We start from the raw sequence: 17,779 nt of genomic DNA, 5'->3' as shown, positions 1-17,779 counted from the left end.
TTTTTTTTGTTATGCTGGTTGAAACAGCTTTTACAGTTCCTCCAGATCCAAAACAACGACCTTATGCTGCGTTCACGCCATAACTACTGTAATTTATAAGCGATGGAAACCCGTGACTCAAATTTATGCGTTTCAATGGCAACACTATCAACGCTGAAATGAATCTGCAGCAGTCAGGCGGTACAGGTCAGTGCTCTTTAAGTTGTTTATGTTGATTATTATTGTAATGATATGTGCTTTGAGACATGAGGTTTAACGCTGTCTTTTATGACACTTTTTTGTTCGTGTTCATGTTTTTTGAAAATTGCCTATCCTACCCTTACCGATGCCGTTTTTACAGTATTTATTCAGAAGTCAAGACACAGTGGGATTGTATACAATTTTATGAACACGTACACAATTTTCACAGTATTGCAGATTATGTTGAAGTGTGTGGATATGTATGACATCAGCATTGAGTGATTGTTTCTATTATTTGAAGCTGTTATTTGTTGGTGACGAATATTGCTGTGCATTTCTCACTTAGAACATTGACTTAGAAGCAGCACATGTTTGACTCTCTGCATCTTATACATGCATACATACATACATGAATACATAATATGCAAAATATACTGAAACTATTAATTATGAACCTGATACAAACTTAGCTAAAAACAGTACTAAACATGTTTTGACACGCCGGCCACAGAAATATGAGTATGTGCTGTACAAAAACAGGTAATTTCAGGAGAGACTCTCCAGGTGTTTTATGAATGCATACAAGTAATTTTTTCACCAGCACACTATACAATAGAGCTTTGAAATATTAGTAGGTATATTCTTTCACGCATTTTCATATCACATTCCCAATTCATCTCTCTCACACTCTCACTCTTTTCTGTGCAATATATACAAAAAATGATTACATAATATCAAAATTAATAAGTGCATTTCATTCAAACTTATTCACAATGAAAGTGTGCTGTAAACATCACTTTGCTGAGAGGCAGGAAAACAGACATAACTGATCCTCTCTCAGTGAATTTGAGTGTTTGAAATGTGGATCATGGTGATAAATCAGCTTCGACTTGGATCGTCATGATCTACCATTAAACTTACTCTTAGGTATTACTGGTCCAAAATGTAAAAACATGAATCTTATGAAATTTAATCTGATATTCCTTAAGAAATATATTTGATAAAGCTGCATATACAAATTGACCGTCATGCTGCAACAGTGTCACGTTTACTCATGCTGGTGTGTTTTTGGTTTTCACAAGCACACCAACTATTTACAAAGACAAGTCTTTCACCAGCACTTGGCCAGCGGAGCAAGAGGCGATTTCATTCGTCTGCTGGGGCTGAAGATATCCCTCGCTTCCGTCTCTAACCTCACGCCCGGCACCTTAAAGATGGACACGGCTGAGGGAGAAAGAGAGACGGTTAGGGAAAGAGAAATGACAGGAGGAAAAAGACGTTTCTAAGATTGCATAATCTCTTTTCATCTCGAGTCGGTGTTGAAAAAGGTTGCCAGTTTTGACAGAAACTATAGAGGGATTTAACTTTGATCTTGTCTGAAACGGGACCGGATTAGCCTTTGAAGCTGGAATTGCGTGCATTCCGCTCATATAGTGAAATTCTTCAGCACTTACTGTCCCTTAGATGCATTAACGGAGGTGGAAGAGTGTTGAAATATGGGTGCAGCAATGCATCCTGGGCTGAAATCCTGTCCTTTGGAATCATCATCAGCATCTGCTGGGCCAGGTCCTCCGTCTTATAAGGTAACTGAGCGAGTCTGGGCCAATGTACACACACACACACACACACATACACACACACAGAGAGAGAGAGCTATGGGTCAGACATCCATTAGAGGGGGTTGGTGGAGGGGAGATGAGGACTGTTATACAAAAACCCTTCTGTTCCCACTCGGAGCCAACACACACACACATACGCGCACGAGCATGAATGCATGAACTGGTCTTACCTTTTCCAGACATCTCGAAATTGCCGGGGCTTGCAGGGCAGGAACCACTCTACAGGAACACAAAGAGTTCTCTTTTAGCTTAATAGACCACTAAAACATCCAACTATGATCAGGTATCTTCACTCAGAACATGTTGAGACAATGAGACAATCTTTGAAATCCTTCATCATTTACTATTCCTTGTGTTGTTCCAAATCTATATGACTTCCTTTCTTCTGTGGAGCACAAAAAGAGATGTTTGGCAGAATGTTCACGCTGCTCCTTTCCACACAATGATAGCGAGTGGTGACTTGAGCTGCCAAGCTCCAAGAAGGATCATTATTTAAGCCAGAAAGAGATGAAAATTCAATATCCATTTTGTGCATGTTATAGATCTTAAGGTGAATAAGTTATCCATGTATTTAAATTGTTTTTGTTTTGTTTTTTGTTTTTGTTTTTTTGAGCTTGTAATGTTAAATCAAAATGTCATAACTCGACCTTCTGGTGAAATGATGGTGACAAATATCAGACTTCTCCAATCATTTACAGCAGTTCTCTTAAACCCCGCCCCTTCACAATTGACTGCAAGCTTGCATTAATTCTTGAATGAAATGTACACATCTCAAAATACAATGATGGATAGAATCAAGTTCCTGCTCTGCATTTCTTTATTTTACGATAATTCATTACACGTTCATTTAAAGTACCATAAAATGTAGTGTAACTCTAAAGTCTCATTTGGGCTTCTCTATATGCAGCTGTTTATGTTTATGAGCTGCACCAGAACCAATGGCAATTGCTAATATCAGACCTTTGCACAACATGTCTCGATTTACTCATGGCAAATGCTAAGTTATGAAGTTATTAAAGAAATGCTATGTCTTTGTTTTTTACACAGTTTTTAATAACACAGGAAACTGTCTTTGCTGTACAAACCTGAGCTGCTGAAATAACTTTAAAAACATTATGCAATATATTGCAATTCTATATATATATATATATATATTGCAATTTAGTTATTCATTGTCTGTGTTTTAATGTGTTGTTTTAGAACAGGCTTATTTGCAATGTGACACATTTTGACTAACATGTAACTTAGTTCAAGTTCACTCCTGATTAATCTCATGTGATAATTAACTCGTAGACAAAACATTTCAGTTTACCAATGTTCATTCATAACACCAGTTAACTAGACTTCAGTATTGTAAGAGCTGTGAAGGCCACTTTTATTTTGCTTTTTGTCATTTTTCTTTGGAGATGACAAGCCATGATCACTGTATGCTTTTGTTACATGGAAAAGAGCAACATGAACATTCTGCTGAATTTCTCCTTTTGTGCAATTTTGTCATTATTAACTAAAACTATTAAAAATAGTATTCGTTCATTAATTGAAATAAAGTATATAAAATATAAATATTAAATGAAAAACTTAATTTTTAATTTGAAACAAAAGTAATAAATGTTGTCTTGGCAACTAAAGCCTGGTTCACACGGGACGATTTTAAAATTGTCGGCCGATTTTCCAAACCTGAGACCCCACACACGGCGATAAAAAATCACGGTTTTGGTCGTACAGTGTGTGGTGCGCAGCCACACGGCAAAATCAACATATCACACACGAACCGATTTGACTCCCGAGCATTCCAAGGTCAGACGGGAAATTTCACAAAATCCCTCGAGATCAAACGTGACTTCAGAGTAAACAATCATGGCGGACGAAGAGGATGCAGTGGCGATAGTTTGTAGTTTGTTTTTAACCGAAAAAAAAAAAAACGTTATCAGTTGGTCCTCCATCTCCGACGTCCACCGGACTTTCTGGTGCGCCATGCCGCCGGCTGTTTTGATTTTGTTTCCCGGTGCTTCCTCGCCGCCTCGCTTTCTGATTGGCTACACGCCACAGTCCACAGGCTGCGTGCTCGTTTGTCCCCGCGGGACACCACACGAGGAGAAATCGGGCCAAAAAAATCCAACATGTTGGATATCCCCGATTTGAGATCGGAGCGGTCCCGACGTCCTTCCGAGCAGACGAGAACCGTCTTAACACACCACACATGGCAGGAATATCTGATCAGATTATTTTACGATAATCGGAGCATGCTTAATATTGTCGGAAGGGGTGAATCGGGGCTAAAATCGGCCTAATTATCCTGCCGTGTGAACCAGGCTTCACTGAAATAAAATTATATAAATAAAATAAAAAAGTTGAAGTACTAAAGTTACTAAAACTGAAATAAAAATGAAGCAATGCTAAATAGAAATATTAAAAAACAAACTAATAAAGTGCACATATCGCTAAAACTTAAAATGAAAAAAAAAAAGCTAATTCAAAATATTAAATAGTATAATAGTGGAGCTAAGCGGTATGATGATGAATATCATGGTGAAGATATAAAGTGTCAATTAATAGAGATTTTGCTATATTTTGTATAGCCTAACACCGTATGCAAATATAGCTGCGCAGAACAGAACTGCTTAAAGTCTTTGACACTTTAGAGCAATAAAGAGAAATGCATGAATGAGAAAATAAAGCGCGTTTTGACATTAAAAAGATTTATCAAGCACATTTTTTAAAAATTCAATGCGGTACTGATGCTGACTAACATACCGTAAGTACTAATTTGCATCTTTGTTCTGTTTATTAACAAAAATAACTATATTGTGATAAATATCTAGTTCAGTCATGAAACTCTAGAGGGCGCAGGCTGATAGGTCTTTTACATGCCAAATGCAAGCAATCATTACCACATAGCACAAGCTGATTGGCCTCTTCTGATCCTGCAGCCAATGAGATTGTTTGCTGAACATTTAAATAGATTGGTTCATTGTTTGCTGTAAAATTGTCCTGCAACATGCTATCAGATTTCCTCTGAAACCGTCCACCTCCCCCAGCTCCACAGGATTTATGTGTGTCTATTTATGCAGCAGCAGCATATCTTACATGCTCACATACTTGCAGTCAATACTTGCTCTGTAGCAGCAATAATCAGCAGCAGCAGACATGGCATATAGTCCACCAAATACACTAACATTGCCATATTTAATAACATGCTAAAACTATTCCGAGAGTTGTCATGACTGAAATAAAATGTCTTGTATAAGATTTTCATCATTTTGCACGCCCCTATATAAGAGTATATAAATAATACTAAAATAACACTGCTTTTTAAAATACCATTTTTGGGTAAACTATTAATTTAAGAACTTTAACATTCAAGGAAACATTCAAACCACTCAGATTTTTTTTTTTTTTTGCTTTATAGAACTTTTTAGGAGCCTTCATTATGAGTGTCCCTCTGTCAGTGGCTGTGGTCTCGGGCCACCCGGTCATTCTTGGCTGAAATCTGAAGCCACACTTTGCTTCAGCACACCTGGATATACCTGAGAGACCACAGCGGGTTCATGTAGCTTCTCTCCAACACATGGCACACACACATACAGACCAGCCTGGGGCTTGGGTAAACCCAGATTCATGGAGAAACACAGCAGGGAAGTCCTGCCAGCAGTTTACCTACCACACACATCATCTCCATCAGTACCCACACACTCTAAATGAGGCATATTTCCCAAAGCCACCTCACATTGCTCAGTTGTGCACCTGTGTAATGAGTTTGGACTTAATTTCCAGGACTGCAGTGGAAAGACATCAATCCCTTTCCTGCATGAGTGTGTGAAGGTGTGTGTTTGTGTCTGACTCGGAGGTGTCAAGTCAACTCATGGCCAACAAAACCACTAACAGAACCCCTACACACACAAAATGATTTATGTTGGAAACACAGCTTCAGCACGACTTTGTGAATTTGCTCTAGCGAATTTCTGTTTGTGTGACTGCATGTTATTAAAATGACAGACCTTTGGCAACAAGTTTACACCCACACACACACACACACACACACACACACACACACACACACACACACACACACACACATTGGGTTTCCATGTTTTATAGGTTATTTCTATAGACATAATGATTTTTATACTGTACAAACTGTATATTCTATGCCCTTAAACTAACCCTCCCCCTAAACACAACCCTCACAGAAAACTTACTGCATTTTTACATTTTCACAAAAACATAATTTAGTATGATTTATAAGCTGTTTTCCTCATGGGGACCAAAAACACGTTTATTTAGTTTTTTAAGTCATTTGGTTTACGAGGACAAAGGAAGTGTCCTCATAAACCATGTTTACGTTGTAATACCCATGTCATTATTCACATTTATGACCTCTAAATCGTATAAGAATACACACACAGTGCAAATAGATGATGGTGTCTATGTGTAGTTCTAATTCTAAATTAATGGGTACATTTGTATTTACTTGATGTTCAAAAATAACAAAGAAATCAAATCTGTAAAAAGTGAGGATGTGCTGGAAAAGTTCACTAAAAAATCTGACATCATTTACATATAACTTTCTTCCATGGAACACAAAAGTAGAAAATTCTAAACTTTTCTGTGGTGCACCAAAGTACAGATTTGCATATCAACCTTATTTTTTACAATGCAAAAGTAAGTCATTCTCCCGTGAATGTGCCTGACTTTAGATTTACTAGCTGCTGTAAGGTCAATAACTAGAACAATGTAAAAGTCCAGTAACCAATTAAACTATTTTGCCATATAACCATTTGTTTATTATTACAATAAATGAAAACTGTATAATAATACATACCAGTTTGCAATGTCAAGCAGCATAACAGACATTAATTATACAGCTAAAATAACAGGAAGCGCTTGACACAGCCACACCCACTTTTACATTAAACATAATGCATAGCGTATTATTGTATTGTATATGTTACAGCTGATTATAAATGGGCAATATTAAAATTCTACACAATTCTGTCAGAATATATTAAAACAAAACACTAAAAAGTAAAACCAATCATGTTTAAATGCTACAGGTGAGTTGCAATTTTGCAACATTGCAATTTTCAATATGGAAAATGGATATTCATCTTGTGATCAACTAAAGATTACACACACACACACACACACACACACATATATATATATATATATATATATAAAATGTAATTTTTTAAGTGTAATTTCTAAGCCTGCAAATTAATACAAATTTTATAATGAATTTACATTTTTCTAGTTATGCCAAGCTCTAAACTATATTTTATCAGGTTTTATCAGTTTTAAGTAAAAATAAAATAAAAAATACTTATCCTTAATCCTAATCCAGTAAATCACAATCAACTGGAAAAGTCATGGGGCCTTTAAATATTGTTGTGGACAATGATTGTCAAAAGTTTGAGAACCACTGATGTAAAATGAACCATAAAAGTAGCCCACATGATTTGTAGGTTAAATTTCATACTTTAGAGGCCATGAGATGAGACATGCAAGAATCAATGGCTTTGATTCTACTGACAGTAGAGTGATGCACCTGCATTTAAAAAGCCTGAATATATGCATCATCATGTGTGAATGAGATTTGAGAGTTATGATTCAGGGGAAGATCATCAGAGAATATCAACTTAATTTGAACATAATTCAAATAATTATTTTGTGTTCCATAACAGAAAGAAGCTGTACAGGTTTGAATGACATGAGGGTGAGTAAATGATGACAAAAGTTGAACTATCCCTTTAAGGACCTATTTCTTCCTGATCTAAAAAGTCTAAAAATTACTTTCATTGCTGTAACATAATATAATCGAGCTTATTCAATCATATTTAAACATTCCTTTGACTTAAATAAAACCAGTTCATTTAGATGTTACCATATGAAATACATTTTTTATGTAACTAACATACCCTGACATAAGCATTTAATGAATGAGACAAATCTGTTGAGACAGGAAATCACCTCTCATAGCAGACACATCTGTGAGATTACAGTATGGAGACAGATGAAAGAAGGATTTTGCACACACCTGGTTTGTAGTTCGGCAGATCACCGACACCTGGCCAGCTCTCCTCGGTCGGGACCCCGAGGACCTCAGAAGGAAAGAAGAGGAGAGATGAATAATGGGAGGAGAGGAGGATAAATAAATGGATAGAAGATAAATTTCACACAATTATAGTACAGACTCACTGTCCAAATCTTCAGCAGCTGCTCAAAGACATCAGCAACTCCAGGAAACGCTGGTGACCCCTGTAGCATCTCAATAAAAATGCAGCCGGCTCCCCTAAAGAGACACATTTTGAGTCAGACATTACTGTTGCTCTCACTATTATGAACCTTTCTAAGAGGAATGAGTGTTTGTGTGTTTGCAGGCACTCACCAGATGTCCAGGGCTGTGGAGTAATCAGTGGAGCCCATGAGAACATCTGGCGGGCGGTACCATAAAGTCACGACCTCGGCAGAGTACGTTTGGCACGGTATGGACTTAGATCGGGCCAGACCTGAAGCAACAAGTTTAGAATGATTACATGATTAGTTAGCGTGTGAGTGTTTGCATGTGTGTAGTTTAAACGAAACCTACCAAAATCGGCTAATTTGAGTTCTCCCAGATAGCTGATGAGCAAATTCTGAGGTTTGAGGTCTCGATGCAGGATTCTTCTGCTGTGAATGTAAGACAATCCTCGCAGCAACTGAAACATGAAGAGCTGAACAAACAGACAGAGTGTGAGAAAGACAGCTCATTATTTCTGCCCCCGTTGTGTTTGTGTGCGTTTACGGGTTTGTTTACCCGGATGTTGTACGAGTGAAGTCCGCCAGGATGCTGAATCATATATTGAGCCAAATCTGTTTGCTGAAGGAGTGAAAGAGAAAGATGTGAAATAGGTCAGACGGACAAAAATAAACCAAAAACAAAATAATCTTGGAAGGTCTTAGACTCACCATGTACTCAAAGACAAAGGTGAGAGACTCTCGCGTGTGAATGATGTCGTGGAGCAAGACTATGTTGGCGTGTTTGAGGCCTTTTAACAAGGAGGCTGGGAATAATCACAAATAACATGGGCATACGGCATACGGCATCAACAAGTGCAGTACAATCACATATTTAGAGGAGACTGGGGTGAGATGAGCCACATTTCACTCAGGTAGCCCTCTAGGCAAGGGGAAATTAGTTATTATATACACCAGCGTTCAAAACTTTGGGGCCGGTGAGATATTTTAACGTTCTAGATAGAAGTTTCTTATGCATTTATTTGGTCAACAATACAGTAAAAACAGTAATATTGTGAAATATTATTACAATTTAAAAGAACTATTTTCTATCTCGATATATTATTCATTATATATGTATTAATATTAATGTATGTAATTTATTTTAGCTGCCATTACTGTCTTTAGCATCACATGATCCTTTAGAAATCATTCTAATATACTGATTTGCTGTTTAAGACACATTTCTTATTATTATCAATATTGAAAATAGTTGTACTGATTAATATTTTTCAGGTACCAAAAGAACAGCATTTGTTTAAAACAGAAATCTATTATTATAAATCTTTATCTGAATTATAAATGTCTCTACTGTTATTTTTGATTAATTTAATGTGTACTTGCTGAATTATGGAAGCTTGTTTCCGCCACAAAATAAAACATTTTAAAGGATAATTGCAACATTTTATCTCGCAATTCTGACTTTATTTCTCAGAATTGCGAGATATAAAGTCAGAATTGCGTGAAATAAAGTCGCAATTGCGTGTTATAAAGTCAGAATTGCGAGATATAAACTCGCAATTGCGTGTTATAAAGTCAGAATTGCGTGTTATAAAGTCAGAATTCTGACTTTTTTTCTCGCAATTGCGACTTTATATCACGCAATTCTGACTTTATAACACATAATTGCGAGTTTATATCTCGCAATTCTGACATCTTTTCTCAGAATTGTGAGATATAAACTCACAATTGTGAGATATAAAGTCCAATTCTAAGGAAAAAAAAGACGGATTTTTTTTTTTTACCTCAGAATAGTTTGTATCTCACAATTCTGACTTTATAACACGCAATTGCGACTTTATATCATGCAATTCTGACTTTATATCTCGCAATTGCGACTTTATTTCTCAGAATTGCGACTTTATATCTCGCAATTGTGACTTCATATCTCGCAATTGTGAGAAAAAAAGTCACAATTCTGACTTGATATATCGCAATTGTGAGAAAAAAAGTCGCAATTATTATTATTTATTTATTATTCAGTGGCGGAAACAAGCTTCCATACTGAATAAAAGTATTAATTTCGTTAAAACAAAAATTAGTGACCTCAAATTTTTGAATGGTAGTATGTCAAAACCTGGTCAAAACGTAGAAACATAACATCTAAAAAATAAAAATTTCTATAAAAACAGTTTATTAATGCACTATCATATTTCAGTCACAGACATCTATATATAATGCTTCCCATATATATACCCTATATCATTTTTTATTATTATTCGTAATTACGTGGACAACACAATTTATACACACACTGGCACATTTTACCCCACTGCCCTACGTGTGTATAAGCACTTTTGTTTCTTGGCTGTGAGTGTGTGTGTGTGTGTGTATGTGTGTGTGTGTGTGTGTGTGTGTGTGTGTTATGCACTTGCCTTCTCTAATAGCCGTGAATGGAATTCCTTCTTCAGTTTTCATGTGAATCACCTTTAAAGCCACAAGATGACCATTTATCCTGCCAAAAACACAGAAAAACCTCAGCATAATCCACAAACATGCATCTGCTGGTAAAAGTTTACCTAAGAAAGTAGAATAAACACCATCACAAGCTCTTCCTTTTGAAGACCTTATGAAATCTGAATTGTAGTTTTGTCCATTAGCCGTGAAGTTATCTATTAGCTAGTGTACTCTTAAATATGACAAAAATAAGTTGTAGAAAACACACATTTAAGTCTTTATCTTCTATTTTTTGTCTGATTAAATGTGAAGAGAATGTGCCATTGGTCTAATAACACCTGCCTGTGACTGTAGTATGCAGCAAATCAAGGTTCATGGCTGTGAGGTAAATGAAAGCCTATTGGCTATCAACAGAAAGCCTAATAAATTTCAATGGAGGGACTGAAATCTCTTGATTTGTGTTTCGAAGAAGTCTTATGGGTTTGGAACGATATCATTTATTGTACAATTAATGAAAAGAGCATTTCACCGGTTGGGAGGTTTACTCTGTAACTGAGGTAACATTGTTCCTTTAACCACATAAACAAGGAAAAATGTTGCTAAATGTAAAGCTTTCTATCCTAAAACAGCTGCACAGAGATGAATGGGAGCTGTTTCTCATTAAAAACGCATTTGTTGTTGAACAACAACATCAAACTGCCTATCAGTTGAGGCCTCAGGCGGGTATCCATATGTTGCAGGATGACCTTATAAAATGAATCCATGTAAAACAAGCTGTTATAGAAGAACTTAAGGAATGCCTACAGGGAGGCAGTGAAAAGAATAATTTGCTGTCTATTATACAAAGGAACAAAGCCACAGGGTGGTGTATCTGAATAATGTGCTTGCCAAATAAATGCTGCCATAAAGGTAAAACATAAATCTCGCCTCAGTGAATAAATGTCCTACAGGCAACATCTAACTGAGCTCTATCAGTTACACTATTTATTTGTGTGTCTGTGTGAGTGATTACATATGACGACTAACCTGCTAATTCCTTTGTAAACTGTGGCATATGTGCCCTCTCCAAGTTTTTCAAGATTAAGATAAGATGTTGCATTCCCAAACTGCAGGCCAGTTTTCTGTGAAGAAAACACACACACTGTTATTTCACCAAGCAACAGCCATTGAAATGAATGAGCATGTTAACTGATATAAAAATAGCACTTCCAAAGTAAAAAAAATGTCTATATAAAATATATAATAATATAAAATAATAGTTTTATTATTATTTCATCAGGCTTTTATGGCCCATTAAGTATGATATCGTGAGAATATGGAGCTCATACTTAAGGAGAAAAAACTAAATAATGCAATTTGCTGCAGATGTTGTTATTTATATTGCCAAAAAGTAAGATGAAATTATGAGACTACTAACATAAAATGCATATAAATATCAGTTGTCAATCTATATCTCCCAATATAATATATTTAAATTCTTAGTTTTATGATAAAAGCTCTGTAGTTTTTGGGGCGCAAAACAATGCAGTACAATGATGATTGAAACGTTCCTCAAAAGACTGATGCATCATAATTAATAATCACTTTAAAACATAATTTAAGTATAGGGACACTCGATTAAATCTAAGTTGCTTCAGCCCAGTAAATGTTCATCTTGAAATTTTAGTAACAATATAAAAGTTATTCTAACGTTTACTTCATAAATATCATTAAAGATTTCAGAGCAAATAGATGTGTGATACGTTTTTACAATTATACTAAAAGGCATTTTATTTGCTAAAGTATAAACCATCAATAAAATGACAGAAGGCATGTAGTAGATTTATAATTCAGTAATAATTATGATCATTCAGAGGTCTTATAAATTAACGTATCTAATATTATCCATCAGCCTTTATAGGGTTAACATTACTTTCAATGTGACATTACAGTTTGTAATAAGTAACGCAATATTGTAATGTGTTACTGATAACATTTCTCAACACTGTGCATGGCTGTGTATGTGGACATGCTTAAATCACATGTTGTATGTCTGAGTTGTATTAGTGTGTCCCTTACCCACTGGAACTCTTGCTGGAAGCTCTTTCCTCCCATGGGATCGCTGTTACTGCGGCCCCTCTGAACTCTGAGCCGTCGCACCTGCAGTGTGTGAAACCAGTGCGGCTGTGGTTTCTCCACCCCGTCCAGCTCACCCAGCTGAAATAGGAGACAAAGATAGAGAGAGAGACAGTTTGATCTATATTAGATACAGTGTGAGATGTTATAACACCTTGTTTTGCTGATACAGCCATCTTACTGTATCCATATCTGTCTATCTGTGAAGCATGTCCTCATATTCAGGTCTACATGGCTTCAGGATTTTTATTTATTCCAGCTCAGAACTGTACATGTGCTGTACATGCAGATTAGATGATTACAGACCCCACAGATCTTCAGCAGGGAGAAAAATGCTATATATATATATATATATATATATATACATACACACACATATATATATATAGATAATGGAGGAGCCTGGAAAAGCCAGAGCGATGATGAACCAAGGTGGAGCCATAGGGACCAGGGAGCCCAGCGAAGCCTGAGGGAGCATTGAGGCATGGTGGAGCCGATGGTTCGGAGGGCTGAGGTCGGAGGGCTGGGCAGAGCCAATGGTGATGAAGGAGACTTGGAACTGGGCTTAACCAGTGATGACTGAAACGACTTGGAGCTGGGCTTATCCAGCGATGATGAAGAGGACTTGAAACTGGGCTCATCTAGCGATGACGAAGACGACTTGGAACTGGAGTTATCCAGCGATGATGAAGACGACTTGGAACTGGACTTATCCAGCGATGATGAAGACGACTTGACTTGGAACTGGAGTTATCCAGCGATGATGAAGACGACTTGGAACTGGAGTTATCCAGCAATGACGAAGACGACTTGGAACTGGAGTTATTCAGCGATGATGAAGACGACTTGGAACTGGAGTTATCCAGCGATGACGAAGACGACTTGGAACTGGAGTTATCCAGCGACGACAAAGAGGACTTGGAACTGGAGTTATCCAGCGATGACGAAGACGACTTGGAACTGGAGTTATCCAGCGATGATGAAGACGACTTGGAACTGGAGTTATCCAGCGATGACGAAGACGACTTGGAACTGGAGTTATCCAGCGATGATGAAGACGACTTGGAACTGGAGTTATCCAGCGATGACGAAGACGACTTGGAACTGGAGTTATCCAGCGATGATGAAGACGACTTGGAACTGGAGTTATCCAGCGATGACGAAGAGGACTTGGAACTGGAGTTATCCAGCGATGACGAAGACGACTTGGAACTGGAGTTATCCAGCGATGATGAAGACGACTTGGAACTGGAGTTATCCAGCGATGACGAAGACGACTTGGAACTGGAGTTATCCAGCGACGACAAAGAGGACTTGGAACTGGAGTTATTCAGCGATGATGAAGACGACTTGGAACTGGAGTTATCCAGCGATGACGAAGACGACTTGGAACTGGAGTTATCCAGCGACGACAAAGAGGACTTGGAACTGGAGTTATCCAGCGATGACGAAGAGGACTTGGAACTGGAGTTATCCAGCGATGATGAAGAGGACTTGGAACTGGAGTTATTCAGCGATGATGAAGACGACTTGGAACTGGAGTTATCCAGCGATGACGAAGAGGACTTGAAACTGGAGTTATCCAGCGATGACGGAGACGACTTGGAACTGGAGTTATCCAGCGATGATGAAGAGGACTTGAAACTGGGCTCATCCAGCGATGACGAAGACGACTTGGAACTGGAGTTATCCAGCGATGACGAAGACGACTTGGAACTGGAGTTATCCAGCGATGATGAAGAGGACTTCGAACTGGAGTTATCCAGCGATGATGAAGAGGACTTCGAACTGGAGTTATCCAGCGATGACGAAGAGGACTTGGAACTGGAGTTATCCAGCGATGACGAAGACGACTTGGAACTGGAGTTATCCAGCGATGATGAAGAGGACTTGAAACTGGAGTTATTCAGCGATGATGAAGACGACTTGGAACTGGAGTTATCCAGCGATGACGAAGAGGACTTGAAACTGGAGTTATCCAGCGATGACGGAGACGACTTGGAACTGGAGTTATCCAGCGATGATGAAGAGGACTTGAAACTGGGCTCATCCAGCGATGACGAAGACGACTTGGAACTGGAGTTATCCAGCGATGACGAAGACGACTTGGAACTGGAGTTATCCAGCGATGATGAAGAGGACTTCGAACTGGAGTTATCCAGCGATGATGAAGAGGACTTCGAACTGGAGTTATCCAGCGATGACGAAGACGACTTGGAACTGGAGTTATCCAGCGATGACGAAGACGACTTGGAACTGGAGTTATCCAGCGATGATGAAGAGGACTTGAAACTGGAGTTATCCAGCGATGATGAAGAGGACTTGAAACTGGGCTCATCCAGCGATGACGAAGACGACTTGGAACTGGAGTTATCCAGCGATGACGAAGACGACTTGGAACTGGAGTTATCCAGCGATGATGAAGAGGACTTCGAACTGGAGTTATCCAGCGATGATGAAGAGGACTTCGAACTGGAGTTATCCAGCGATGACGAAGACGACTTGGAACTGGAGTTATCCAGCGATGACGAAGACGACTTGGAACTGGAGTTATCCAGCGATGACGAAGAGGACTTGGAACTGGAGTTATCCAGCGATGACGAAGAGGACTTGGAACTGGAGTTATCCAGCGATGACGAAGAGGACTTGGAACTGGAGTTATCCAGCGATGACGAAGAGGACTTGGAACTAGTTATACAGCAGATGATGTCAGAATGTCCTGAAGATGCAGATGATGTCCACAAGTCTCTTTTAGTGCTCATGTTCCCTATTTCTGTCTCTTTGCCTAAATTCGGTTAATCTGAGTGATTTCATTGCACACGGGGACAACTGACACTCTCAGAGTGGACTTCAGGTTTAGCTGTACAGAATGTGCTGTAACCAGACAACAATATCTTCAGGTAATTTGGAACTAAATGGAACTGAATTATATCTTAAGACTCCTCTTCAAGCAAATACATTACTTTTGACTCTCAATATTTGCTTGTAAACGGCACAAGAACAATTTAAAATGTAAAAAAATCGGAAACGGTAAAATAGTTTAACAGTTTGACATTACAGTAAATTAGAGACGCTTATGATACAGTTTTCAACATAATCAGACCTATTTTTCAATGACATTACAAAGTTAGTGACATTTTTATGAGGCATTCTTCTATGATGTTACAAATGTCAATGTCAAGACATTATCATTCATCCCTGTTTGATGTTACACACTCTCTCTGTCTCTCTCTCTTTCTCTCTCTCTCTCTCTCTCTCTCTCTCTCTCTCTCTCTCTCTCTCTCTCTCTCTCTCTCTCTCTCTCTCTCTCTCTCTCACACACACACACACACACACACACACACACACACACACGCGCGCGCGCGACACACACACACACACACACACACACACACACACACACACACACACACACACACACACACACAAACCCATCTGACCTCAGCAACTGGGAGGGAGGACACACTCCAAGTTTTTGATGGTTTTTCTTCCGTTTTCATTGTTTCTTTTATCTCTTCTACTCTCATCTCAAACATTTCCTCTTTTTCTTCCCTTCTGACTGTTTTATCTCCACAACACCAACAACATTTCCTCAAGCACACGGACGCCCAGACCCGCATTCTCCACAGGAAATCCTCCATCTCCACTTCTTCTCCGCTCTCACTTACTCTCTCTCTATCTCTGATTAAGTCCTAAAACTCATATGACTTGCATGGGAAAGCGTGTGTGTGTGTGTGTGTGTGTGTGTGTGTGTGTGTGCGCGCGCGTGTGTGTGTGTGTGTGTGTGTGTGTGTCTGCAGGCCTGGTCTTATGACTCCATCTCCCATCCATGAAAGCCAAACACAAACAGCCATGTTATACTTGCTAAGGGGAACAAATGCATCCATTCAACCGCAGAAGAGAAAAGCATGATGGGACGGACAGTGAAATGGTGATTGTGAGAGAGAAATAAGAGAATAAAAGAATGTAAGTGTGAGAAAGAACCCATACCATACAGTCACATCTATACAGTGGTTTTCCGACTTTCTAAAGACGTTTCTCATCAGACTAAGATGAACTGCAATGTTGGTCGTGATGGAAGTCAGCTGGATCTCGTTACTCCGTCCACACGCTGTGGTTCATCGCTCTCTAAGAGGGGCTTTTCTAACTGTGGCTAAAATGTTTCACCCACATTCAAATTATATTATATTATATTATATTTTATATTCACTGTAAAAAAAAAACTCAACTCATTTTTTTTATTTTTTTTTTGTGGAAGTTTAAGTTTTTTTGTTTTATCTACTCCCAAAAGATGAAATAACTTTTTTTATTTTGTAAATTCAAATACATTGGACAAATGAATTGGATAAACACAGTAAATTAAGTTTAGTTTATTCAAAAAAAAAAAAAAAAAAATTTTTTTTACAATGTTATATTATTATCTTATATATATATATATATATATATATATATATATACTACCCTTCAAAAGTTTACATTTGGTAAGATTTTAAAATGTTTTTGAAAGAAGTCTCTTATGCTCAGCAATGCTGCATGTATTTATCAATAATACACTAAAAATAGTAATATTGCATAAAGATGAATTTTCAGCAACCATTACCTCAGTCTTCAGTGTCACATGATCCTTCACTCAAAAAAATGTTAAATTAGACATTTTATTAAATTACATGACATTCATACATATGTAAGTGTCCAAATATTTGTTTGTATATTTTGTGTAGATTATATTATATTAATTATATATAATAAAAAAAAACTCAGCTCATTATTTTGTTTTGAGTTTTACCTACTCTCAAAAGTTGAGATAACTTTTTTATTTTGTCAATTCAAATACATTGAACAAATTGATTAGATAAACGTGACATGATCCTTTACTCAAAAAAGAATTCAATATTTTTTTTTAATTACATGACATCCTTACAAGTGTTCAAATATATATTTTTTGCAGTCATTGTATGTGTGTTTGAGTGTGTGATTTTCTATGCTCTGGTGAGGCTGGTCATTACTTGTCCAGTGTAATCATAGAGAGAGAGAGAGAGAGAGAGAGCATGATGGATGTTTTCTCTGTTCTTTATTGACGTTGGCTATCTGGACTCTGTGCCCAGATGGGACATACTCGGTTGAGCCAGGAATGAGACACCAATTACTGACAGGAGAAAAGTGTATGCTGTGTGCATCTATGCTGCCTCTCT

The 17,779-nt window shown here is 37.8% G+C and overlaps 1 protein-coding gene across 2 annotated transcripts in view; it reads right to left on the bottom strand.

The window, feature by feature from the left end:
• Nucleotides 1-370: 370 nt before the first annotated feature.
• Nucleotides 371-17,779, bottom strand: part of cdk15 (cyclin-dependent kinase 15) — a 25,670-nt gene continuing 8,261 nt past the window's right edge. The window contains exons 1-13 of one of the 2 annotated variants that reach the window (XM_079884786.1): nt 16,028-16,286; nt 12,531-12,668; nt 11,499-11,593; nt 10,451-10,530; nt 8,748-8,842; nt 8,596-8,658; nt 8,389-8,512; nt 8,188-8,308; nt 7,998-8,091; nt 7,837-7,900; nt 1,970-2,018; nt 1,635-1,777; nt 371-1,404 (exon numbers count right to left, since the gene is read on the bottom strand). In XM_079884786.1, the coding sequence (XP_079740912.1) occupies nt 1,292-1,404; nt 1,635-1,777; nt 1,970-2,018; nt 7,837-7,900; nt 7,998-8,091; nt 8,188-8,308; nt 8,389-8,512; nt 8,596-8,658; nt 8,748-8,842; nt 10,451-10,530; nt 11,499-11,593; nt 12,531-12,668; nt 16,028-16,228 (1,380 nt within the window). In that variant the 5' untranslated portion in view covers nt 16,229-16,286 and the 3' untranslated portion in view covers nt 371-1,291. Of the gene's footprint in view, nt 1,405-1,634; nt 1,778-1,969; nt 2,019-7,836; nt 7,901-7,997; nt 8,092-8,187; nt 8,309-8,388; nt 8,513-8,595; nt 8,659-8,747; nt 8,843-10,450; nt 10,531-11,498; nt 11,594-12,530; nt 12,669-16,027; nt 16,287-17,779 lie in introns of those variants that run through there. The other variant, XM_079884787.1, reaches the window with a different exon arrangement.

The sequence above is a fragment of the Squalius cephalus genome, assembly GCF_949319135.1.
Source record: "Squalius cephalus genome assembly, chromosome: 10".
In the NCBI taxonomy this organism is placed as follows: Eukaryota; Metazoa; Chordata; class Actinopteri; order Cypriniformes; family Leuciscidae; genus Squalius; species Squalius cephalus.
The sequence above is the reverse complement of the archived record's forward strand: the minus strand, read 5'-3'. Positions and strand labels throughout refer to the sequence as shown.